Consider the following 24,854-nt stretch of genomic DNA (forward strand, 5'->3'; position numbering starts at 1 on the left):
CCGAGACCCTGTACTGCTTCATTAAGAAGATGAGTGCTTCGTAGCTACCGCGAATAAACGGTACTTTCCTTAGTGAGATGTTATATGACATTAGTGGCGGCAGATGGCAGCATTATCACGTAAATCTTTTTTTAAATGTTCCGAAATGCTATCATCATTTCAGTGTCATGGTGGACAAGCATACTGCTTTTACTGATATTCACAAACAAGTCCCATCTGTTGGATACAACATTCTGGAAAAAGAAAAAAAAAACTAATTTTCCAGTTCCTTCTTTCCAAACTGCCGTTTTATACTGCGTGCCATTGACAGTGAGCCATCTATAGTGTCTGTGAAGAAAATTCGCGAGAAGAATGTTCTACAGCCTTTTGTATCTTCAGACCGGTTTGCAGGGTGCAGGGCATCAGTGAGTTTAATGAGCGTGGAGGTGCATTCTGCCCCATGCAGCCCATTTTACAGACTGTGATATTAGCCCTGTGCACGAAGCATACCTGGTGTCGAAGGCTGGCTGGCTCAAGGTACTTAAGAGTATATTTGTTTTCATACGCACTTAACCCGGTACCTTAAAACAAATTAGATTCCAGAGATGTGAATCCTCTTCTTGTTGCTCTGCGTTGCGAAATATCATACCTTGCAGTAGAGATTTATAACCTAGACGCTCGAATTTGTATAGACACGAAGCATTCACGGGCAAAACGTGTATTGCTTCATATTAATATATATTTATTTGACTCAAACTGCTGCACTAATGGAGTTTTTATTGACGTTATCTTCGCAATTCTTACCCTGATTATAACAGCAGTATGACTTCGGATATTCGGCTTCACAGAAATGCGCGTCTTTAAAGGCGACATGAAAAATGCATTTAAATACAGGTATGATATTCATTGCCTGCTCCCTCACTGCTGGCAGTATCATCATGAAACTCTGCAAAGTGCGCAATAGGTGCAGTTGGATTTGCAATGATCGGCTTCATACAACCATGACGAAATCTAAGGTTTTACGAGGCACTTCCAGTTGGTATATGCAGAGTTGGGCTGCGGGTTGTTATTGGTTGTCTTATTGGGAGAGTCGCCACTGGCTATTACTTTACAGTTCATTTTACTGTTTTGTACAGTATTTCGGTTTTTTCGCGAATAGTAAACGGGTACTATATATATAGATGTCAAGAAACACAAAATTCAGAAACTGCGTGATATTTTCTTATATGTAAAATACATATTTTGCTTCTGAAAACCATTTTATAATTTGATTATAAAGACTCTATTAATACGGTCTCTTATTTGGCCAATATAGTAGGCTAACAGTATGTATTCGGGTGTATTAGTTTTATTTTTAACTTTTCTGGTCTGCCAGTCGTTACCTTTTCGAGACGTTTACACAAACCACTGGGCTTTGCGGATTTCAGGGGGACATGAAGAAGCAGATAAACTTGCCTCAAAATATGGATATAACAATTTGGGTCAGGTAAGAGAATTCATTTATCTAGAAGTTAAACTTTTTGGCAGCGACAACTGAGACTGTCCGCTTTAACGCAAATCATATCGCCAAATGTTCAGACAGTTAGTCCAGAAATTATTTACGAGAAGAGATACTGGCTCAGGTTTCAATGTCTCGTTTTTGTAAGAGCAGCAAATAAAACAGTGTTTTCTGAGCGATTTATTGTTAGAGAGATACAATACTTGTTATAATAAAGAAGAAAACCAGAAAAAAACTTACAAAAATAGTACGTTGTTTTGATGAAGGACTTTGTTAATCGACAATGTCTAATTTTAAAGTAATTAATACCTTCTACCCTTAAAAGTTTGCTCATTACGTAACCGGTCTCAGGCACACGTGCGCGTGTGTATTTCTGTTAGAAAGGCGGTGATTGTGCGGTGCATGCGGGCATGTATGTGTATCCTTAAAATATTAATTTCGAACGGTTGAGGTGTTTTTTTTGGAGGGGGGGGGCGCTACTCAATCTTCATGCATTACATCGATCCTTCTAGTCATTTTTTACACCAAAACAAGTTAGATATTGTGGTTATATATAGATTCTCTGCACTACCATTCGGTGCTGGTGTGTCTACAGTATGACGTTGCTGCAGGGCGCCGGATAAATGGCCTGACCCTGCAATCGGACCCAAAGCTACGTCTCACCTGTACGTGTGTATGTGTCTGTGTGTGTGTGCCTCAAAGGACCCCAACATGGGATATGGGAAGAGAAGCATTCCAATGGAACTATACGCCTACTTGTACTAATGACAAATAATGTATCATATTAATTATTGAATTATAATTGAATTTCATGGAAACACATCACATCATATTATCGTTGTCAATAATTGCACAAGATAATATCAAATTTTGATTAAAGCACAAAGTCAAAATTAGGAAATATGAAAATGATGGCAGATAAATTTATACAATGGTGAAGGAGTCTGGAGTTCGTTTATTTATTTATGAATGGGTTTGATTAGCCCAGAATAACAGCAGTAGCTGCTGTTATTCCGAATACCATCGCCAAAAGATGGTCGATCTAAGAGTGACAAAGAAATTTCAGAAACTCTTTGGATTAAAGTCATGAAAAGTCACCGAGCAGAGCATACAGAAATCCACTATCCAGACCATCCTTAAGAATTGGAAGGCATCATGGCCATAGGAGTAGATTTGGGGAGGGGGGGCACGTCCCCCCAGTGTTGAGATGGAGGGGGACTATCCCACTCAGTATTATCACATATAAAATAGACTTAATGCTTGGTTCACAAAAACAACACACACGATCAATAAATCTCATAATTGAAAGTTTTTTTCTGACAGCTTACACGTAGATAATCCCTTCCCTCCGTTAAAATGGTTTAGTCTGAACTCCCGCTCCGGGATATGTTTGCCATACTCATATGTGCTAACATCAAGTAACGTAAATTCAGTTACCAAGAGCTCAGGATCAATTAGTTTATAAACAGTGCTGGCAGAAAGTCCCATTTATCGCTTAGAAGAGATTCAATAAATCCCCTGTATTTAGTTCTATGTGTCTGCAGGAGGAGATCTCCTAGTCCTAGCTGTTTTATGTGGGTTGTGTTTCTTTCCGGAAAGTTAGGATGTGTTTGTGAGAGAGACAGGCTGCAGGAGAGTGACAGGGGTATCATAGTGGACCCTGAGGTGAGGTCATTCTTCCACAATGCATGGCCTGACATTCGTGGCGGAATCTCGCGATTTGTGCATAAATGTAAATAATTCCCGCAAAATCAGCGCACATGATGTGGGACAGTACCGCACTTAATATTAGAGAAGATGAATATCGTTTTATATATTGTAACTGGAGCACCAATAGCTGACGAATAAAAACAACTAACTGTACATAGCGCGACAACAAAATCGCCCAATAATACGACGTGACGTCACACCTCTGACCCGGTATATAAAGTATAGTACAACCGAAATGATCCCACCAATCCTGCACTGAGTGAGGTTAGACCCGCCCAACTTGTTAACATACAGAAACAGAAATAAATAAATAAATGTAGAAATACAGAAATGTAGAAACAGATAAAATACACCCTGACAGTGTCTAGATCAGTGTTTCTCAACCCAGTCCTCAGCGAACCCCAGCCAGTCCACGTTTTTGCTCCCTCCCAGCTCCCAGCGCACCTGTACCAGCTATTCGGTGTTCCCGATTGGCTGGGAGCTGGGTCCTGCAATAATTTTTGTCAGACATTCTAGGGGTTTTGGACCTTTGTAGTAAAAGGTTTTGTGTCCTGATGGAATGAGGTGTTTTTTTAGTGTCAATGCAAAACACATCTGGCAAAAACAGCATGTCACTCTGATCGCAATCCCTGCTGTAAACGTTCTTTTCTGGGAGCGTGTCTCTGCATCAGACACTGGAGCACTTGTGAGGATAGATGGGAATCTGGATGGTGCCAAATGAAGGTTGATTCTTCAAGAGAACCTGCAGTTGTTTGCCAGAATACTGAAACTGGGGGGAAAAAAGTTAACCTTTGCACACAGTGACCGAAAACACAGTGCCACAGTGAGAGGGGAGTGCCTAAAGAACAGGTAAACATTCCGGAGCAGCCTGGGCAAAACCCTGACCTCAGTAGGATTTAAAATCCCCATGAAGAGGGCAGCCCACCAGCGGTCTCACCAACATGTGATGATGCCTGAATGGCGTCTTAAAGAGGAATGGGGAAAAAATCCCAAATCTAGTGCACTGTACAGTTGGACACCTACCCAAAGTTCAAGAAAAAGCTGCTTCTGCCGAGTACTAATTCAGGGGTGTGAACACTTACCTGAGATAGTATTTTCCAATTTGGTCTTCGGAGACCCCCAGACAGTCCACTTTTACTGGGAGCTGGGAGGGAGCAAAAACATGGACCGTCTGTGGGTCCCCAAGGACTGGGGTGGGAAACAGTGTTCTAGGGAGCTTAGCTGTATGTTAAACTGTGTGAATAAGGGCAGAAAATAATACAGTGTAGCGCCGAGCTTTGTATATCCCAGTATGCTTGTGGGCAATTGTAAATAGCCCCTGTCTGTGCACTGTAAATAGCCCTTGTTGTACTGTTGTTAATAGTTGTATTTCCTGATTGTGGCATGAATGTTTGCCCATGTCTTTTGTGCACCCTGTCCGATCCCTGTCATAGTCCTGTTGAAGACTGTAATAAAAGAGTGTGTTCTTCTTGGCAAGCAAGTGTCCTCGTTCTTTGTTGCTCTCGCGATGCCTCAGTCTGCCCAGTGCTACAATGTATTTTTGTCTTGAAGATGTCAATTTGAAAGAGGTTCATAGAGTTTACAGTGCATATAAAAATGCTTGAACAACAAAACCTACATATTTCAATGCAGACACTTAGAAAAAAAAAACAAACTTTGGCAAATTCTTGACCAGGGTGCATTGATTGACTTGTTGCTTTTAAGAGGGAAGGTCAATTAAAACACTTTTACCTCACTCACAGAGGTAATCGGATCTCTTATTGTTACCTGTGTGCATTTCTGCTTATGTTTCAGATAGGAGCCTTGAAGGACTATTATCATTTTCATCACAGCAAGGTGGTCAGAAGGTCAGCCTTCACTGCAAGGGGCGATCACACCTTTATCCGCATGAACCCCAAGGTGAGTCCAGCTAGTCCCCAGCCATAGGCTGCCTGTGTGCTATTGCTGCAGTAAAGAGCCTTTAAAGAATGCAGAGTGAAAAGCTCAGTACCGCAGCTTATTGATGTGTGCTGAGCTCATGTGAAGGTAAAATCTCTATCCTCTCTGTATGGGGGTGGGGCGCGGGGAGGGGGTGTGGTTTTGTCATTTGTTTTGTTTGATAGGGTATTGATAGATTGCTAGGCCAAACCACCCAGGTTTGATGCCTTAAATCTCACCTTTGCTCATATATTTGTTCACTCTGTGCCGCTTGGTTTTCCGCTGTGTAATCCGGATTCCTTTTGGAATATGTGCAGTTAGTGTAACTGCTGTCTCTAAGTTGCCTGTACTGTGTGCGCTCTGTGGCTGACTGGCCTTCTCCATGCTCTTCCCCTGCTGTCTGTCCTCTGCCACCTCATACCAGCTCCATGCCCCCGTGACACTGCTCAGGTTAAGCAGCTGGAAGACGGACTTTTATAGATAGAGGATTTTTATTCAAAAATGCATTTAATAATTGTGCATTTTACTGCAAGTGGAAAACGTCAGAGTATATCCAGCCTTTTTTCTTAGATAAACTCAGCTTGCGTATGAGTGTGGTTTTCTGTAACACGAAACAATTGTTTCTGTTGGCCTGTAGTGAAGATTCCCATTGCAGTGGGCACTGTACATCTCTTTGCAGGTCAACTGGATTCAGCAACAGGTGATTAAGAAGCGAGTGAAGAGGAATGCTGCGAGCGATCAAGACTATTTCACCTTTAATGACCCTAAGTGGCCCAACATGTGGTACTTTGTAAGTACAGGTAGCTGAGCAGCCTTAGCTTCTTGATTTAGGATCCAAACCCCTCTTTGGTAACAGTTCAGTTAATTTAGGGTACTTTACCACTGCACCAGGTGCCAAATTTTTGGTACCAAAGTCAATGGTTCTTCTTGTGATCATTTTCCACTGGTTTGAAAAACTGGTACCAGCACAAAAGGAAATCATCACAGCGTGAGGCAGGGTGTTTTGTACCAAACTGGCTAAACTGGCCGTAGTATATTATATGACTGGGCAATGTGCGATGTTAATATCAACATTGCCTGTTATACACCTGCAGTTCTCCCTTTGCAAGGATTGTCATAGCTGGGTTGAGATCCTTCATATTGAAACATACTTTCATATTGTCTCGACATTATAACATGGGGGATTTAAGTTTCGCCAAAACATTTGCACCCTCTCATCGGAAACAAAACTTACTCAGCTTTGCCGTTTTATGCACCTGAGGGATCTGGGTTCGAGTCTCTGCCAGGGTTCCTTGTGTGTGTAGTTTGTATGTTCTCCCTGTGTCATCGTGGGGTTTCCTCCAGTTACTCTGCCCCCCGCAGTCAAAAAACATGTTAAGGCTAGTGGAAGTTACCAAATTGCCCGTAGGAGTGAGTGTGTGAGTGTGCCCTGCGATGGGTTGGTGCCCCATCCTGTTCCCTGCCTTGTGCCCGTAGCCTTCAGGATAGGCTCTGGACCCCCAGCAACCCTAAACAGGATAAGCGGTTTAAGGAAATGGATGGATGAAAATATCGAATATTTATTGCAACAAAATCACACAGCAATTTTGACATTTTTTTCTATATGGTGCAGTCCTAGGAGATCTTGTCGTCATCATTTGTTCTTCTGACCTGATGGCAATTAAAACCTGGATCTCTCCATTTGTCCATGCATCCATTATTATTACTATTGTTGCAAGGCTGATTCAGGGTTTTGTGAGAAGGTTATGCTCTCGCTGACCAACAGCAATGTGAAAATACGAGTCACCAGTGCAGCTCGGAGATGAACATTCTGGGAGCATGGCGGAGAGGCTTCACGGGCAAGAACGTGGTGGTCACCATCCTGGATGACGGCATTGAGAAAAATCACCCTGACCTCGCTGCAAATTATGTAAGTATTGGTCGAACTTATAATGGAGGCTATGGTCACGTGAATTATACTGCGAACCTGGGCTCCGAAGATAAACAGGGATCATGCTGGGCCTTTGTATGGCATACTGGATGAATTTACTGAATTGTAGTAGGTAAACTTTTAGAGGGGTTGGGTTTGCTGCAGTAGATGAATGTGGCTCTGAATGATAGGTGGCTGGACCTTATTTGTGGCTTGGAGCTCCTCAGGGGTGGGGGAGTCACCAGGGCTGAACATTTCATGTCCAGAAAGTAAAAATCCAGACCAAGATTTTGTTTCAACTCAACTGGTTGACTCTGGGAGTCACAGCAGGTTGGCTGCTTGGCTCTCACCAGTTATCTCGATTCCATCCAGGACCCACTGGCCAGTTATGACATCAACGGGAACGACCGCGACCCCACACCACGCTATGACGCCAGCAACGAGAACAAGTGGGTGCCACTTAATGGAATGGTTGGGTTGCTTAACTGGGGTTTTCTTGACTTGGGGGGGGGGGTGGTCTCCTAGATCTTATTCTACTAGTAGTCCTGTTTACACTTGGTTTTAAAATGCGTCTTGGGCGATAGGAGCCCAAGTGGACAACCGAGACACATCACTGCACAGATCTGCACAGTCATGTATCTCTAAGGTATCCAGCTGTCCAGTTGTGTTCAGGTTTTGGTACTGCCTACATCACTTCCACTAGAAGGTCAAATGTCCACACGCACAGTTATTGTGATGGCCTTCTCGGAGATGCTTCCGGGCTAATTAACATTTACACCACAAAAGATATGTTATCAAATGCATCCCGGACCACCCCGACAAGTGGTTAGAGTGATCAGATCAGAATTCATCTTGGTGGTTGTTTTCACTTGTCTTTAGCGCTGTCTACTTATGATCCGATTGCCCAAACTGCATTTTAAAACCAAGCGGGCTACCTTAATTTATTATTGGTAGGTCTCTGTTTCATTCCATTTGCAGTAAATCCACAGTTTAACATATGGCGATTTAAAGGATTTCAGATGTAATGGGTGTTTGTGAGGAATGTTTGGTGGAGAAACAAACTGTCAGATATCCAGAAGCAAACGTTTTTTGTTTTTTCTTTAAATTATGTGCAAAATTATTTTAATGTGCAAAGCGGATGCTTCATGGAAGCTAAGGACACTTATGGAAATGGCACTTGCGAGCATACGGAGAGATTATCATCCATACACAACAATCTTCCGAAACACAACTGAGACTGGGTACCTTCTTCGAGCCAGTTATCAGGCCCAAACCTCACCCCACGCAGGCACCTCCACGCAAAATGGAGGCAGTCGCTCATCAGACAGGACCAGACCCTCCAGAGGAGACTACAGAATGTTCAGTTTGGTCTTCCTCTTAATGGAGGCTCGTAATTTTATCATTTATTGCTGTCTTTTAATGTATGATATGATATATAAGAAAACTTAAATGCAGCTGTCAATGTGTTTCAATATGTTTATTATTTAACAGACTATTCGTTTTATGTAGGCCCTACTTTATGGATTTCCGCATTCAGCAGACATATGGCGATATCAGACGCCCCTTCCCCTGATTTGCCAGTGAAATGTAGGATTCAGTATGAGGTCCTGTATATTTTTCTTGCAGCAGAGGTATTTGTGCAGTAACACTGCTCTGACATGTGATAAGGGACCTCTATATAGAAGAATCAAATTATGCTTGGCTGACTGCACTATGGATGCCAGGACTCCTGGACTTGTAGGACTGTAGGTCTCGACTTTTCTTCTCTGTCCCTCCCAATCACACATACAGGGATATCAAATGTGAGCGGCAGACTCTCAGATATGGGCACCAACCCTATCCTCCTCTCTGCCCGCCCCTAGGCACGGCACCCGCTGCGCAGGCGAAGTGGCAGCCGTGGCCAACAACTCCCATTGCATTGTGGGCATCGCGTACCACGCTCGTATCGGAGGTAGGGCGCTGCTCCTCTGTACATATTCGTGATGTGGGTGGACTCTGCTGATAAGGGGTAATCCGTGCATGTGGCGCATGCCCAGTCTACTCAGAGGTTTTCCAGTCCGCAGCTGTGCCTTTGAGACCACAAGGAATCTTTCCTGTTCCTCTCCAAAGCTGGAATGACTTTGGCTTGATGCAGCCGTGTTCCAATGGGATCTTCTGCAAAGCCCTGCATAAATGGGGGGAAGGTCCCTCGTGCTTCCCCCGCCTCGAAGATCACATCTGTCTGACCTTTGAACCGGCCGCCACCTCCTCAGTATCCCTGTATCCATGCTGTGACTGCGTTCAGGCTGAGATCTGTCCAGACTGCACAGCTCTGCAGATTGAATCGCACTCCTCTTCTTTTATTGCTTTAGGCATTCACAGACTGCAAGGGCAGTTGGATATCCAAATGATTGCCAGTAATTTATTTTATTTTTTTACCATTTTATTACCGAATACACAGTCTGGTGAAGTTTAATATGAGTTAAATAGAAACATTCTAAATGAGCTCAAGATATTCTGCATCTTGTGTTTTTTTAATTTTTTTATCACATTTCCCCTCTGTGCCTTTGATATCTGCCCTTGAATGTGAGTGCAGTGCAGGATAGCTGCAGAGTTTTTGTGAGCCACTGTGAAACAGTTAACCTGCAGATCCCTCTGTTGGGCACAGGGACTGATCTCTCTCTCGATGAATTTGCCTCTTGTACAGTCCCTGACATCCAGCAGATGTGTACTGTGTTAACCACTGGGCCTCAGACTTCATTCTGAGCAGAAGCAGCCTGGGTTTTTTCACGATGTCTTTAGGCTCTTGAAAAATGCAGAGAATGTTTCCCAATATGCATGCATATTGTGTAACAGGGACTGGCAGTCTGTGTGGGGTTTTTACAGGAATTTTAGAGTTGTGGGGAACATGAGATATTACACAATACAATGCTTATAGGATTTAACAGCGGGAAGCCGAAGTAAACAAAGACAAAAGACTAGGTTCCTGGGTGACAACGTCATGCTTGTCAGTGGTTTAGATTTAGGGTCTCTGCATGCGGAATACTAAGAGTGCCACAGCTTACATATATATTTGTTTAATTTTTTCTTCCACACATGCAAAACAATCTGCATTCAGGTGGACTAATTTTCAGGATTTCCCGCTTAATGAATTACTTACTTAATTAGTTAAAACCCAGCAGGAAAGATGCTGTAAAGTAATGCATTTGCTTTTCTGAGTGACTGCTACGTGATCAGAACGCCCCACCTGATACCCACGAGCTCGCAAGCTCTGCTTTGGTCAGTCTCTCAGCCTTTCAGAGCTCTGATTCGGGCTCAGTTTCAAATGCTCAAGCAGAACAGGCAATCACTCGCCTCGATGGCGGCCCAGGAATTCGGAGCACCTGCCTGCTGCTCAATGCCTCATTAGGTTTGTTTCAGTGTATCACAAATTTCTTCCTGACGTGAACTATTTTGAGAGAAACGCGAGATGGACTCTGGGAGTAAATGGTTGTAATTTGGCCAACTTTCCTGTAGAACAGTGTGTGTTTTTTTCACCTGGCTAGATTTCCGGCAAGATTGCCACTGTGCAGATGCAGACATCCGCAGGATTCTATCAGCCTGGTCTGACAAATAGATTCGTAATAAGCTACAGATGGCAGAATGCTCCTCGCCTTGCCTCTTGAATATTGCTAACAGCGAAATGTTGCATTCCTGTTCCAGCATTTTAAAGGCCCCACGTCCCAGGGCGGTAGCTAGGTTAGACGTTCTGGCTTCTGCATTTTCCACTCCCAGGTGTTCGGATGCTGGACGGGGATGTGACGGATTTGGTGGAAGCCAAGTCTTTGGGAGTCAGGCCGAACCACATTGACATCTACAGCGCCAGCTGGGGGCCAGATGATGATGGGAAGACAGTGGACGGGCCCGGCCCTCTCACCAAGCACGCCTTCAGGGAGGCCATTAAGAAGGTACGGCCCATGGGAAGCTTTGGTCACTGCTGAATTCGAAAGTATCTTTGGGTCTACGATGGTCAACAACATATCTGGTAGTGATGGACAAAATTACACTTCATGAACCATTTGCTGTATTTTTTGACTCCACTAGATGGTGCTCTGTTCAAAACAGGACACAAAGCATGCCCCAAAGCAAACCAAGACCACCATCTAGTGGGGTCAAAAAATATAGCAAGCAGTTCATGAAGCGTCGTTTTGTCCATCACTAATATCTGGGTAGGAGTGTGGGTGGATTATGCACGTTATGTGGTACACTTAGAGCTTCTCTCCTGGACTGGCAGCAGATAGGGGATTGTTTTTCTTGGTTACACAGGGTCGTAAAGGGCGGGGCTCCATATTCGTATGGGCATCGGGCAACGGGGGCAGGGCTGGCGACCATTGCTCCTGCGACGGCTACACCAACAGCATCTACACCATCTCCGTCAGCAGCGCCACAGAAGCCGGCACCATGCCCTGGTACTTGGAGCCCTGCGCTTCTACGTTTACCACTACCTACAGCAGCGGGGAGAGCTACCACGGGAAGATTGTAAGTGCTGGTTCACTGCGTTTAGCCGGGTCACTCGCTCACGTGGACATCTGGGCCTCATGCACTCTTCCTGTCAGGTGACCACTGACCTTCGACACCGCTGCACAGAAGGGCACACCGGCACCTCAGTCTCCGCCCCTATGTTGGCAGGGATCATTGCTTTGGCACTGGAGGCCAAGTGAGTACAGTTTCTGTAACTCAGTCTTGCCGTATAGGAGCTTTAGGCCTGTCCTCACTGTACTTAAAATGGCCTCTACCCATCCACTGATTCCCATTTATGTCCAGTAAGGGTCTCAAATTTGTACTTCCAGCCTCCACTAGATGTCACTAGATGTTCCAGCGCACTTCCCCAGCCTTGCATTCTCACATGTTTCAGACACACATCCCAGCCTGTACACATCTTTTCAGACTATGCTCTCTGTGCCAGAGGTCTTAGCGTGCATGCTGTGATTCTGCAGGCTGATCAGTGCGTAGTCTGATGCAGACTCCCTAAAGATACTAAAAAAATGTTCTGCTACAATAGTAGTGTAACTTTAAGTTCAAGGTTTGCCCAGGTTCCATTTGGTTTCGAAGGTTTCAGAATGGAGCTAGCCTCAGAGAAACCGAATTTATGTAGGTAAAAAACAGTTGAGGTATAAAACCATATATTCCATATATCATTTATTATGGAAAACGTCTTGTGTTGCCAAGAAAACAAAGTTAATTCCCAAAGAGATGCTTTATGAAAACAGATCATAAGCATAATAGAACTGTTTTCGCAATTTGTTGTTTGTACTCCTTCATAGTGCTGTCATGAAATACCAGAGTTATTGAGCTGTGATTAGATAACAAGCCTGTGAACAGAGGAGTGAGTCACTGCTATTCCTGTCAGCCACAGGAAACACTATTTTCTGTAAATATTTCACTTGGAGAAAAGAACACATTTTGGCTCGATATTCTATTTCGAAATGTTGTGTAAACAGATTTGAATTTGAAGTGGAACAAATACACACAGTGGATCATCTGTTCCGCTTTGAATTAGTACAAGCAGTATCGTTTTTGGAAATGTACCTTTGTGTACAGTATTGTGCAAAAGTCTTAGGCAGTTAGAGAAAATAATGTTTAAATGATCTTCATATTGATGTAAATCTCCTAAAGTCACTCCAGAATGTGCAGCAACCATCCAATACACCCATGTATTTTTTGATTCTATATATTAATATAATTCCCACCATTTCCTTTTACTAAATTAACGGTAAATTCAAAGAATGTTAACTGTTGTTTATTTGTGAAAGTGGCATGTCTTCTGTGTTGTATACGCTGTTGTATTGTATGATATGATTGTATAGTATAGTGTATAATCTAGCTCCTTCAATATTTTATATCCCTTTGAGTTAATACTGTGCATTATGTCATAACCTCTCCTGGAGCTGACACCTTATCGTGGTGGAGGGGTTTGCGTGTTCCAACGATCCCAGGAGCTAAGTTGCCCAGGGCTTTAAGCCCCTGGTAGGGTCACCCAAGGCGAACAGGTCCTGGGTGAGGAACCAGACAAAGTGCGGCTCACAAGACCCCTAATGATGAGTAAAAACATTGATCCACGATTTCCCTTGCCCGGACGCGGGTCACCGGGGCCCCCCCCTGGAGCCAGGCCTGGGGGTGGGGCTTGATGGCGAGTGCCTGGTGGCCAGGCCTGCACCCATGGGGCCTGGTCAGGCACAGCCCGAACGAGGCACGTGGGTCCCCCTCAAATGGGCTCACCACCTATAGGGTCCATTGTTGTTTTGCAGACCGCTGCTCACCTGGAGAGACGTGCAGCACCTCCTGGTGAGAACATCACGTCCAGTCCACTTGAAGGCCAATGACTGGAAGACCAATGCTGCAGGCCACAGAGGTCAGCTGTGCGTAGGCTTTCAAAAAGGAGAAGCTGTGTCTCAGGCCCAGCTGTGCAGTGTCAGAAAGTTCCATGGAGCGATGACTGATTTAATATTCGCCAGCCTTCCTTCCGCTTATGGAGTCATAGCAAGGCGGTGCGGGCCGCGGGGCAGAGGGACACAGGGCGCACTCCGACACACGATGCAGAGTCACAGCAAGGCAGTGCGGGGCAGAGGGACACAGGGCACACACCGACACACGATGCAGAGTCACAGCAAGGCGGTGCGGGCCGCGGGGCAGAGGGACACAGGGCGCACACCGACACACGATGCAGAGTCACAGCAAGGCGGTGCGGGCCGCGGGGCAGAGGGACACAGGACGCACACCGACACACGATCCAGAGTCACAGCAAGGCGGTGCGGGGCAGAGGGACACAGGGCGCACACCGACACACGATGCAGAGTCACAGCAAGGCGGTGCGGGCCGCGGGGCAGAGGGACACAGGGCGCACACCGACACACGATCCAGAGTCACAGCAAGGCGGTGCGGGGCAGAGGGACACAGGGCGCACACCGACACACGATGCAGAGTCACAGCAAGGCGGTGCGGGCCGCGGGGCAGAGGGACACAGGGCGCACACCGACACACGATGCAGAGTCACAGCAAGGCGGTGCGGGCCGCGGGGCAGAGGGACACAGGACGCACACCGACACACGATCCAGAGTCACAGCAAGGCGGTGCGGGGCAGAGGGACACAGGGCGCACACCGACACACGATGCAGAGTCACAGCAAGGCGGTGCGGGGCAGAGGGACACAGGGCGCACACCGACACACGATGCAGAGTCACAGCAAGGCGGTGCGGGGCAGAGGGACACAGGGCGCACACCGACACACGATGCAGAGTCACAGCAAGGCGGTGCGGGCCGCGGGGCAGAGGGACACAGGGCGCACACCGACACACGATGCAGAGTCACAGCAAGGCGGTGCGGGCCGCGGGGCAGAGGGACACAGGACGCACACCGACACACGATCCAGAGTCACAGCAAGGCGGTGCGGGGCAGAGGGACACAGGGCGCACACCGACACACGATGCAGAGTCACAGCAAGGCGGTGCGGGGCAGAGGGACACAGGGCGCACACCGACACACGATGCAGAGTCACAGCAAGGCGGTGCGGGGCAGAGGGACACAGGGCGCACACCGACACACGATGCAGAGTCACAGCAAGGCGGTGCGGGGCAGAGGGACACAGGGCGCACACCGACACACGATGCAGAGTCACAGCAAGGCGGTGCGGGGCAGAGGGACACAGGGCGCACACCGACACACGATGCAGAGTCACAGCAAGGCGGTGCAGGCCGCGGGGCAGAACTATTAGAGATAATCAGAGTCCCCACAGGAAGTCCAGACAAGTAGAGGGAATGTGCAAATTTCAAATTTACATCGCAGGGGATTCAGGATTCAGACCCTCAACACTTATCCAGTTGTCAACCAGGTTTAATATATTGGTATCAAGATGATTGGTTTCCATTGCAACTTAGTGTCTTCCTCAGAATGGCTGTTTTTGATAAGCAGATACTGCCAGCTGCAGTGCAGTCACACATGTGGTGCCCTAGGCAAGCCTCACCGCTGGCGCCCCCCCCCCCGCCCCCAGCAAACTTTACCATCCAGTTTCATTTTATGTCTTACCTTGTGCACTGGGGGGGGTGGTAAGCCGCTGGTGGTGAAACTGTCCTGTGTGACGGGGTGGGTGGGGTTGGTGGTTTGCCCTGGGTGGCCATCATGGATGGTCCTGTCTAGTGATGGACAAAATGATGCTTCAAGAATCATGTAGTGTTTTTTTTGGCCCCATTAGCTGGTGCTCTCTTTAAAAAAAAAAGAAGGTACAAAGCATGCCCCAAAGCAAGCCAAGAGCACCATCTAGTGGGGGCAAAAAATACAGCAAATGATTCATGAAGCGTCATCACTAGTCCTATCTGAATCTAGGGATCCATGCTACTTTTTAGTCCAGCCTATTTGGGGAAGGGATTATGCGGCTAATTTACATGATGGGGTAGCTTGCTTCTATAGGAGTTATGGGGTGTTTCTCAATATATGTACTTGACCGTACTTGTGTTCTCAGTTGTATCCTTGCCAAATGAGACCAATCCCATGATTCACTGCACCCCAATCTTGGGAGGGAAGAAAGAAAGACCACAAGAATGATCTTTGCATCCTTGGTATTGAGCAACACTCATGGAGGTATCTTTGCCTTTGTAGTCAGCCATCTATATGGTTTCGGGCTGGTGAATGCAGAGGCTTTGGTCCTGGAAGCTCAGACATGGAAGAATGTTCCCCCCCAGCACGTCTGCATCGAGACCCCCGACAACATGACCAGGTGAGAGGTGGCCACACTGAATCCCACTTCTTCCAGCACCACTCCCTTCTCCGGCCTTGGAGTGTCTGTCCATTCCAGGTAGTGGATGTCAAATGTTCTGTTGCCTAAAATGGTCACATTAAAATTAAACATGGCACCAAGTGTAGGCAGGTCTCATGGGGTGGCCCTGTAGAGCAGGTCTCATGGGGTGGCCCTGTAGAGCAGGTGTCATGGGGTGGCCCTGTAGAGCAGGTCTCATGGGGTGGCCTTGTAGGCAGGCCTTGTGGGGTAGCCCTGTGGAGCAGGCCTCATGGGGTGGCATTGTAGAGCAGGCTTCATAGGGTGGCCCTGTAGGCAAGCCTCATGGGGTGGCTTTGTAGGCAGGCCTCGTGGGGTAGCCCTGTGGAGCAGGCCTCATGGGGTGGCATTGTAGAGCAGGCTTCATAGGGTGGCCCTGTAGGCAAGCCTCATGGGGTGGCTTTGTAGGCAGGCCTCGTGGGGTAGCCCTGTGGAGCAGGCCTCATGGGGTGGCATTGTAGGCAGGTCTCATGGGGTGTCGCCTGTAAGCAGGCCTCGTGGGATGGCCCTGTAAGCAGGCCTCATGGGTTGGCCTTGTAGGCAGGACTCATGGGGTGGTTCTATAAGCAGGTCTCGTGGGGTAAAGGAAATAATGGAACATCGCCATAAAACTTTTTTTCTGATACATTCAGGACTTACTCCCGCCATTTTACATTTCTGAAAGCTTGTGTTCTGTTTGAATATGAAAGGGTCTATGGTCTGATCGAGAGGACTGACTAACATGTGAAATCTGCCATAACAAGGTCACCTCTGATCTTCAGTGTTATCAGCGTCTAACTCAGATCCTGTCCAAACCACAACTCAGCTCGTTTGATATTGTGGGAGCCGAATTTGGCCCGGTGTGGGGGGGTTAAGATGTATATTGCAACATTGCACACATTCAACAGCCATATTGTGAAAGGATGTGATGTAACATTTTTAAAAATCATTTTAATCATAATTTAAAATGAGAAAAGGGTGTAGATCCATATGATAAAATGAATCTGTCTAATGCAGGACTATGATCTGCACCGAATTTGCCTCAGTAACATGTGGATTTATAACTAAAGATCAGGAACGCGCTCTTCATTTGTTTTATCTGTTTCATCTGTATCATGACAGGAATGCATTAAATAGCAAAAGGTGCCATTATGAACGGTGATCACAGACCATAAAAATATCACATTATGATTTTTTCTCCAGTATTGTTCAGCCCTAAACGGATATCTGTTCATGTAATATTGTGCAGGATGTGGTGAAAGCTGTAGAGGGCAGAGGTCAAACTGAAGCTTCGTGGAGAATAATATGTGGTTTTAACTGAGTGGCAGGATGGGGAGGGGTGCCCCCCCTCCCCACTTCTGATGCACCTAGAACCAGCTTCTTGCGGATAAGGACAAGCTGACTGAAATATTATTATGACTGAACAGGTTATCATTTTATGCCTTTTAAGTGAAGGATCTGCAGAGATGATGGAATAAATGTTTTTAACGTTAATATTCATTTAATGTCCAGCGTGTATAAGAGAGAGGCTGTTCTCTGCCCCTCTGTGATCGGCCCATAAATATTTATGCACTTTGAGCTACTTTCCCCCTCAGCTATGAACATGACAAAAAAAGGGAATTTTAGGATGTATTTTGAAGACAGGGAAAACTCTATTTTATAAAAATCGGTGACTGCTATGAAAAAACAAAAGAATCTTGTATTTTGTTTGGTTACTTATGGTTATGGTTAGGGCAGGGTAGGGGTTAAGGTTGTCATAGTTAGCGTTAGCATTTTCCCCATAGAAATGAATGAGCAGTCCCCATAAGGATATGTTTACCCTACATGTGCGTGTGTGTGTGATTAAGTTTATATTACATTATGCAGGGTACTCGTTGTCTACCTGCAGGTTATTCATTAGCTCCCTGTAGCTCAAGGTCGATGCGTGGACGACCAGTCCGTCAGTGTGTCTGGCATGGTGCTCACCCAGTACTCATCAGCATGTTGAGCTCAGCGCAGAAGACTTCCACTTTCAGACAGAGGCTTCAGTCTCACAGCGAGATTTTCATTGTCAGAGAGTGTGGAGGATACAACCTTTACTCCATCCTGACAAAACAGTCACTGTCTAAGTCTAGAAGACAGGTTAAGTATGTATGGCTCTTTATTAAACATTGGGATTTGCTTATTATACCTGAATATAATTTGTCTGCTCTAATACTGTGTGATGAATGACATGGACCTTGCTCTCAGTAGCTGATGGAGATGCCTCTCCCTCTGGGCTTTATCTGCAGGTACATCCATACTGACCAGCTCCTGAATGTCAGCATTACCTCCACAGCCTGTATGCAGCAGCCAAACCACCAAGTGCAGTACCTGGAACATGTGATAGTAAAGGTCACAATTCTGCACCCACGGCGAGGAGACCTGGATATCAGCCTGGTGTCACCGTCGGGAACGCGCTCGCAGCTGCTGGTCAATCGGTATGCAGCCGGACACTGCGGCCTCAGGCTCCCACACCTGCTTCTCTAAGATTCTCCAGCCTAAAACCTTCTGGTCCCAGATCCCATCTCCCAGATTTCTCCTCCTCCAGACTCCCTGGTTTCAGGTACCCTGCTCTCAGGGCGTTTTTCCATAAAGTGCCAAAAGTATGGTACTTCTTTCGTGTCGGTTTTCCACTGGCGTAAAGAATGGTACCGGCGCCAAATGACATCATCAGTGACCGCCCCTGACTGACATCGTCACAAAAGCGCAGCTTAAATCATAATTAAAAAAAAAAAAAAACAGCCCAAAATTAAAACTAACAGTTTAGGCTGGAAAATGCCGTTTGTTGTTATGTCATGTTATGTCAGCTTCTATCACAGTATAAGATTCAGTAATATCCAAATTGTATGAATGCTGCCATCATTTACGTTTACGTAGGTACACGTACTTTGGCTAAGCCGATCAAAGCAGTAAGAATTAGCTTACTGCTAATTCAGTCTTTTGAAAGCAAACAAATTATTTAATTATGTTTTTTGATTTTCAAGCGGCATTGTTCGGTGTTTCGCGTGTGCCCCATTTCTTCCAAGCGGCTTGGTATTACGGTGTTCTGGGCAATTCAGTTTCCCTATGTTAACTCCTGTCTATCAGGAAATAATGTTTCCTCTAATATTAAAGCATAGAGGTATGTGAAATGTCTGAAAATCACTCAGGTACATTATTACATGTGAATACAGTATTAGTATTAGTACCGAGGCCCAGAGTTGCTGTATACCTGTTTTAACAGGGGGGAACCAAATATCCTGGATGTCAGGAAATAATGTTTCTCCTAATATTTAGGCAAATATGTATGTGAGATGTCTGAAAATCACTCAGGTACAGTATTACATGTGAATACAGTAGATCGTCACACATAATATAGTCTTATAAGCAATGCTATACCGTTTTCATCAAGAAATATCTCTATCCAGTGAATCAATTTCATTTATTATCTGTAAAAACAAAAAACATCGAAAAGGCATGTGATGTTTTAAAATATATGGCTTGTTTACCTCAAAAGCTTTGTAAAAAGACATGAAAACAACAGCGAAACTGTGTACAAATCAGCGCGCGACAGAGGAAACATGGGGAAACTGAATTTTCGAGTCGTACCATCCAAATCCCGCTGGATCTGTTCATCCGACCATATGGCGATTAAAGCCTGTGTTTCCTCGTTTGTCCATCCTTTAATTTTACTTTTTTATATTTTTGTTTCTCGCTGTTTGCTGTGTGTTTCAAAAGATGGTGGTTGTATTTTATGTTTCAGCGGCAGGCTATTTGCATAACCAATCAACAGCAAATACTTTTGCAAGTCCCACCGAAGTACTAAAGAAGTACCCCAGCTGGTTTGGCACTTTCGGTACTGGAACTTTAGGTACTGGTACTCGACCGGAAGTCAATGGAAAAGCGAAAGTACAATACCGAAAGTACCGTACTTTGTGCGGTGGAAAAGCGCCCTCAGATTTCTCCATCTCCAGACTCCCTGGATACAGAATGTCCCCTGTAATAAGAACTAAGACCAGATCTACCAGGTAGTACTTCCATCATAAACAGAACCAGAACCTATATAAAATATAACATTTAGACCACTAGCTTATGTCTCTCTGAGAGCACGTGTGTACAAGTCCACAGCTCACAATCCTCAGACTGGAAGGACTGCAGGCTGATATGGCCCCAGCTTTAAGGAACAAAACCGTTCGTTTTCATGAATAAAAGAAAGAAGGATTTTTTTGTTTTGGGATAAAATAATTTCAGGTTATTTCATTTTTATTAGGGGAAGCTGACAGACAGGGGCTACTAGAGAACAAAAAAGAAGTTTAAATCTCATATTAAGTTCACTAGGCTCCTGAGTCATCATCCATGGAGCCTGATGTCTCCCCGACATCTGTGCAGTTTGCAGGGTCGGATGGAGCTGAGGAAGGGTTAGGGTCAGCAGCAGGTGTCTGCAGGCAGTGCTGGATGTGAATTAGCGACAGGGGAGCAGTAATGAGAAACTCACAGAGCCCATTCACTGCCACTGTGACCACAAACTAGATTTATAGGTTAATCTTTTTCCAGAATGGGACAATATTCTATAAAGGAAAGACTGGCAGTGTGTACTACTGTAGGGACTGTGTGACAGGTCACCACGAGTGCTAATTTTCGGCAAGGGCCTGGTTCCTGAAAATGTTATTACAGACGTGATTGTCTTTTTTAGCAGGGTGTGAGTTCAGAGCAATGGTTTCTTCATACCTCCAGCTGTTTGCAAACAGAAAACAAAACTCTTTAAATGTCATTTGGGGGGGGGGGGGGGACAATCTTTATTTGCATATTTGAGTGAATCAGAGAGTGTGAAAGGGCCGGTTTGGCATTCCGCAGATCCTAAACATTACCTGTCCCTGTGAATGTGTCCAAACCTGCAGGCAACAAGACTGGTCCAAAAATGGCTTCAGGAACTGGGAGTTCATGACAGTCCACTGCTGGGGGGAGAAGGCAGAGGGTCTGTGGACACTGGAAATCAGAGACTCACCTTCACAGCAGCGTACCACAAAGAGTCTGGGTAAAGGAGCCTGCTCTGCCTGCTGGAAGATGTGACATAGTTTCCAGTATTATTACCAAATGCGTCTGAGTAAATGCAGATGGCCATTGCTGACCTCATGAGCAGAACCACATTAAATCGCGGCATAATTAAATCTACCACTGATTTTGTGAATTATCTACAGTGCTTGTTGATGTTAAGTTATTTCATGTGAAGCCTTGAGAAGAGTGGATTGTACATTTTTTATTCTTTGAGAGGATATATAGACATTCAAATTGTTGCTAACTGTTGGAGAAGTTTCATTTGAAGGAAACCTGACCTCCTTTCCTCCTGCCAGGTAAACTGATGGAATGGACACTGATCCTTTTTGGAACCTCAGAGCACCCTTACCGCTCCATATCCTCACTCCAAGCCATACCGGAGACACCCATCCCAGAGCAGCAGGGGGGGAACGAAGGGGAGGATGAGTATGACGGTAACCGTCGAGGCTAAGAAAATGATGAGCGACACCTTCCCGGAACCGGAGCCTGCTGCCCTGTGTGTGGCCTGCCCTAGGGCCCCGCTGACCTGTGTGCGGCCTGCCCTAGGGCCCCGCTGACCTGTGTGCGGCCTGCCCTAGGGCCCCGTTGACCTGTGTGCGGCCTGCCCTAGGGCCCCGCTGACCTGTGTGCGGCCTGCCCTAGGGCCCCGCTGACCTGTGTGCGGCCTGCCCTAGGGCCCCGCTGACCTGTGTGCGGCCTGCCCTAGGGCCCCGCTGACCTGTGTGCGGCCTGCCCTAGGGCCCTGCTGACCAGTGTGTGGCCTGCCCTAGGACCCTGCCACCCGGAGTGTGGGGAGAGCGGCTGCGATGGGCCCTCCGTCAACCACTGCCTCAACTGTGTGCATTTCAGCCTGGGCAGCCTGCAGACAGGCAGGTAAAGGAAGAGCGTGTGATGCGGATGTATCCCTCATGCAGTCCCTGCCTCACACACACACTACAGGCATTCCCTGCCTCACACACACACTACAGGCATTCCCTGCCTCACACACACACTAAAGGCAGTCCCTGCCTCACACACACACTACAGGCAGTTCCTACCTCACACACACACTACAGGCAGTTCCTACCTCACACACACACTACTGGCAGTTCCTACCTCACACACACACTACAGGCATTCCCTGCCTCACACACACACTAGAGGCAGTCCCTGCCTCACACACACACTACAGGCTGTCCCTACCTCACACACACACTACAGGCATTCCCTGCCTCACACACACACTACAGGCATTCCCTGCCTCACACACACTACAGGCTGTCCCTACCTCACACACACACTAAAGGCAGTCCCTGCCTCACACACACACTACAGGCTGTCCCTACCTCACACACACACTACAGGCAGTTCCTACCTCACACACACACTACAGGCAGTTCCTACCTCACACACACACTACAGGCAGTTCCTACCTCACACACACACTACAGGCATTCCCTGCCTCACACACACACTAGAGGCAGTCCCTACCTCACACACACACTACAGGCATTCCCTGCCTCACACACACACTACAGGCATTCCCTACCTCACACACACACTACAGGCATTCCCTGCCTCACACACACACTACAGGCATTCCCTGCCTCACACACACACTACAGGCTGTCCCTACCTCACACACACACTACAGGCATTCCCTGCCTCACACACACACTAAAGGCAGTCCCTGCCTCACACACACACTACAGGCAGTCCCTGCCTCACACACACACTACAGGCTGTCCCTGCCTCACACACACACTACAGGCTGTCCCTACCTCACACACACACTACAGGCTGTCCCTACCTCACACACACACTACAGGCAGTCCCTACCTCACATACACACTACAGGCATTCCCTGCCACACACACACAACACAGGCAGTCCCTGCCTCACACACACACTACAGGCAGTCCCTACCTCACACACACACTACAGGCAGTCCCTGCCTCACACACACACTACAGGCAGTCCCTGCCTCACACACACACTACAGGCTGTCCCTGCCTCACACACACTAAAGGCAGTCCCTGCCTCACACACACACTACAGGCTGTCCCTACCTCACACACACACTACAGGCAGTCCCTACCTCACATACACACTACAGGCATTCCCTGCCACACACACACAACACAGGCAGTCCCTGCCTCACACACACACTACAGGCAGTCCCTGCCTCACACACACTAAAGGCAGTCCCTGCCTCACACACACACTACAGGCAGTTCCTACCTCACACACACACTACAGGCTGTCCCTACCTGTTATTATAGGTATGTACTGCATTATTATTTTTCCTTGTAATCATATCTTTGTGGGGACTGTCCATTCATTTCTGTGGGAAAACCCTAATCCCACTGATGAGACCCTTAACGCCTACCCAGCCCTAACCATAAGCATAAGCAACCAAACAAAATACAGTGGTACCTCGGTTCTCGAACTCACTAGAACTCGAATTTATTGAATGTCGAGCAAACCAGTTTGACCTAGAACTCGATCTGAATATCAGAAGTCGAACCGTGAACGCTGACCTAATATAAATTGTACGCGCCAGGAAATGAGTCATACTACAATGCAATTCTTACTTGAATGCCTTCTTCACAGACTGGACGATTAACCAAATAAAGCAGCGCAACATTACAGTAACTAACAATAAATAAACCACTAACTTACGTGTACTATTACAGCATTTACGTCATTTATTTAAACTTTATTTTACCAGGTAAATTAACTGAAAACCAGTTCTCACTGCTTTACGTGATATTCGGGAGAAAGAGCAGATTACGCATCGGAACTGCCTGGGATACAAACGTCATGCGTGTAACTAAACTCTTCAGCCAATATGGGCAAAGGTGTGTCGTCACGGAGGTCGTTCCAGTTTGTGCAGCCGGGTGAGAGGTCACAATGCATCTAACCGTAATGCATTGCGTCAGGATCAGAATGCGTTGCTTTAAGCCAGTGCTGTAAGCAAGTCGAACGCACCCAATGACCGGACTGGGGAAACAAACTGAAATGCGGACTTAATACAGAGGACTAATGACAACAACCAGAAACAGCTGATCGCATGGGGATCCCACACGAGGTTAACGAGGGGGTGTGGCACACGGAAGGAACGGACGATCGGGGCAGGACAGGGGTGATGTTGAGATAAGATCTTTATCGTTTTGGAAGCCATTAAGAAAAAAATTCTCTTCTTGTTTTATCCTGTTCATTTTGTGTTTAAATGCTAAAAAAAAGAGAAAAAAAACATATTTAGGTGTAATTTTGGGGGGCCGGGAACCAATTAATTGGTTTTCCATTATTTCTTATGGGAAAAATTCGATCAGAACTTGAACTTTTTAGGATCCGGAACGGATTAAGTTCGAGAACCGAGGTACCACTGTGCAAGACTTTTGGCATTTTTACTTTTTTGATTGCATTTACAGGTTTTTTTTTAATTGAGGTTATCCAAGTGGGGACCTGAAGAAGTGTTTCAGGTTTTACTATACTTTGCCACACACACACACACACACACACACAACTTAATGATATAATCTGTAATCAGTTACATTCATATGGCTGAAGCTCTCTGCTGCACCTGGGATAATGCAGGGAGACTCTTTCGGGCTGATATGTGGGTAATAGGCCCAGGTTCTGCTACCTCACACATGTGGGGGTGTATTGCTCTGTCAGACTGCCCCACCATCAGAGCAGCACCTGCTTCTCGTACACAGGACGTGTGTCAGCCACTGTCCCGTGGGCTTCTATGAGGACAAAGCGGCCCGGAGATGCAGACGCTGCAGGCATGGCTGCGAGCGGTGCCAGGGCGGGGCGCCTGACCACTGTCACTCCTGCCGCAAAGGACTCTACCTGCAGCCCGAGAGCCACACCTGCGTGCTCAGCTGTCCCCTCGGTCATTACGTGAACTACGGTTAGTGGGCCTCACTGCCTTCTGGAAGCTGGGGTGCTAAGCTATTCTATTGTGCTGGACTCCATTATGATTGGATCTGCTGTGGTAGTGACAGAGTGATCATTTGTGATACATTGCATTGTGT

The 24,854-nt window shown here is 46.5% G+C and overlaps 1 protein-coding gene across 3 annotated transcripts in view; it reads left to right on the forward strand.

The window, feature by feature from the left end:
- The first annotated feature begins 390 nt into the window (after window positions 1–390).
- LOC111859916 (proprotein convertase subtilisin/kexin type 6-like) overlaps window positions 391–24,854 on the forward strand; it is a 32,177-nt gene continuing 7,713 nt past the window's right edge. For 2 of the 3 annotated variants that reach the window (XM_023843059.2, XM_023843060.2), the window contains exons 1-16: window positions 957–1,465; window positions 4,982–5,086; window positions 5,784–5,894; window positions 6,870–7,013; window positions 7,386–7,462; window positions 8,876–8,964; window positions 10,767–10,939; window positions 11,298–11,510; window positions 11,588–11,688; window positions 13,280–13,383; window positions 15,624–15,741; window positions 18,048–18,236; window positions 20,676–20,812; window positions 21,129–21,266; window positions 21,603–21,705; window positions 24,534–24,730. In XM_023843059.2, coding sequence (XP_023698827.2) covers window positions 1,307–1,465; window positions 4,982–5,086; window positions 5,784–5,894; window positions 6,870–7,013; window positions 7,386–7,462; window positions 8,876–8,964; window positions 10,767–10,939; window positions 11,298–11,510; window positions 11,588–11,688; window positions 13,280–13,383; window positions 15,624–15,741; window positions 18,048–18,236; window positions 20,676–20,812; window positions 21,129–21,266; window positions 21,603–21,705; window positions 24,534–24,730 — 2,158 coding nt within the window. In that variant the 5' untranslated portion in view covers window positions 957–1,306. Of the gene's footprint in view, window positions 517–956; window positions 1,466–4,981; window positions 5,087–5,783; window positions 5,895–6,869; window positions 7,014–7,385; window positions 7,463–8,875; window positions 8,965–10,766; window positions 10,940–11,297; window positions 11,511–11,587; window positions 11,689–13,279; window positions 13,384–15,623; window positions 15,742–18,047; window positions 18,237–20,675; window positions 20,813–21,128; window positions 21,267–21,602; window positions 21,706–24,533; window positions 24,731–24,854 lie in introns of those variants that run through there. The other variant, XM_023843061.2, reaches the window with a different exon arrangement.

This window comes from Paramormyrops kingsleyae, chromosome 13 (assembly GCF_048594095.1).
Source record: "Paramormyrops kingsleyae isolate MSU_618 chromosome 13, PKINGS_0.4, whole genome shotgun sequence".
Lineage (NCBI taxonomy): Eukaryota > Metazoa > Chordata > Actinopteri > Osteoglossiformes > Mormyridae > Paramormyrops > Paramormyrops kingsleyae.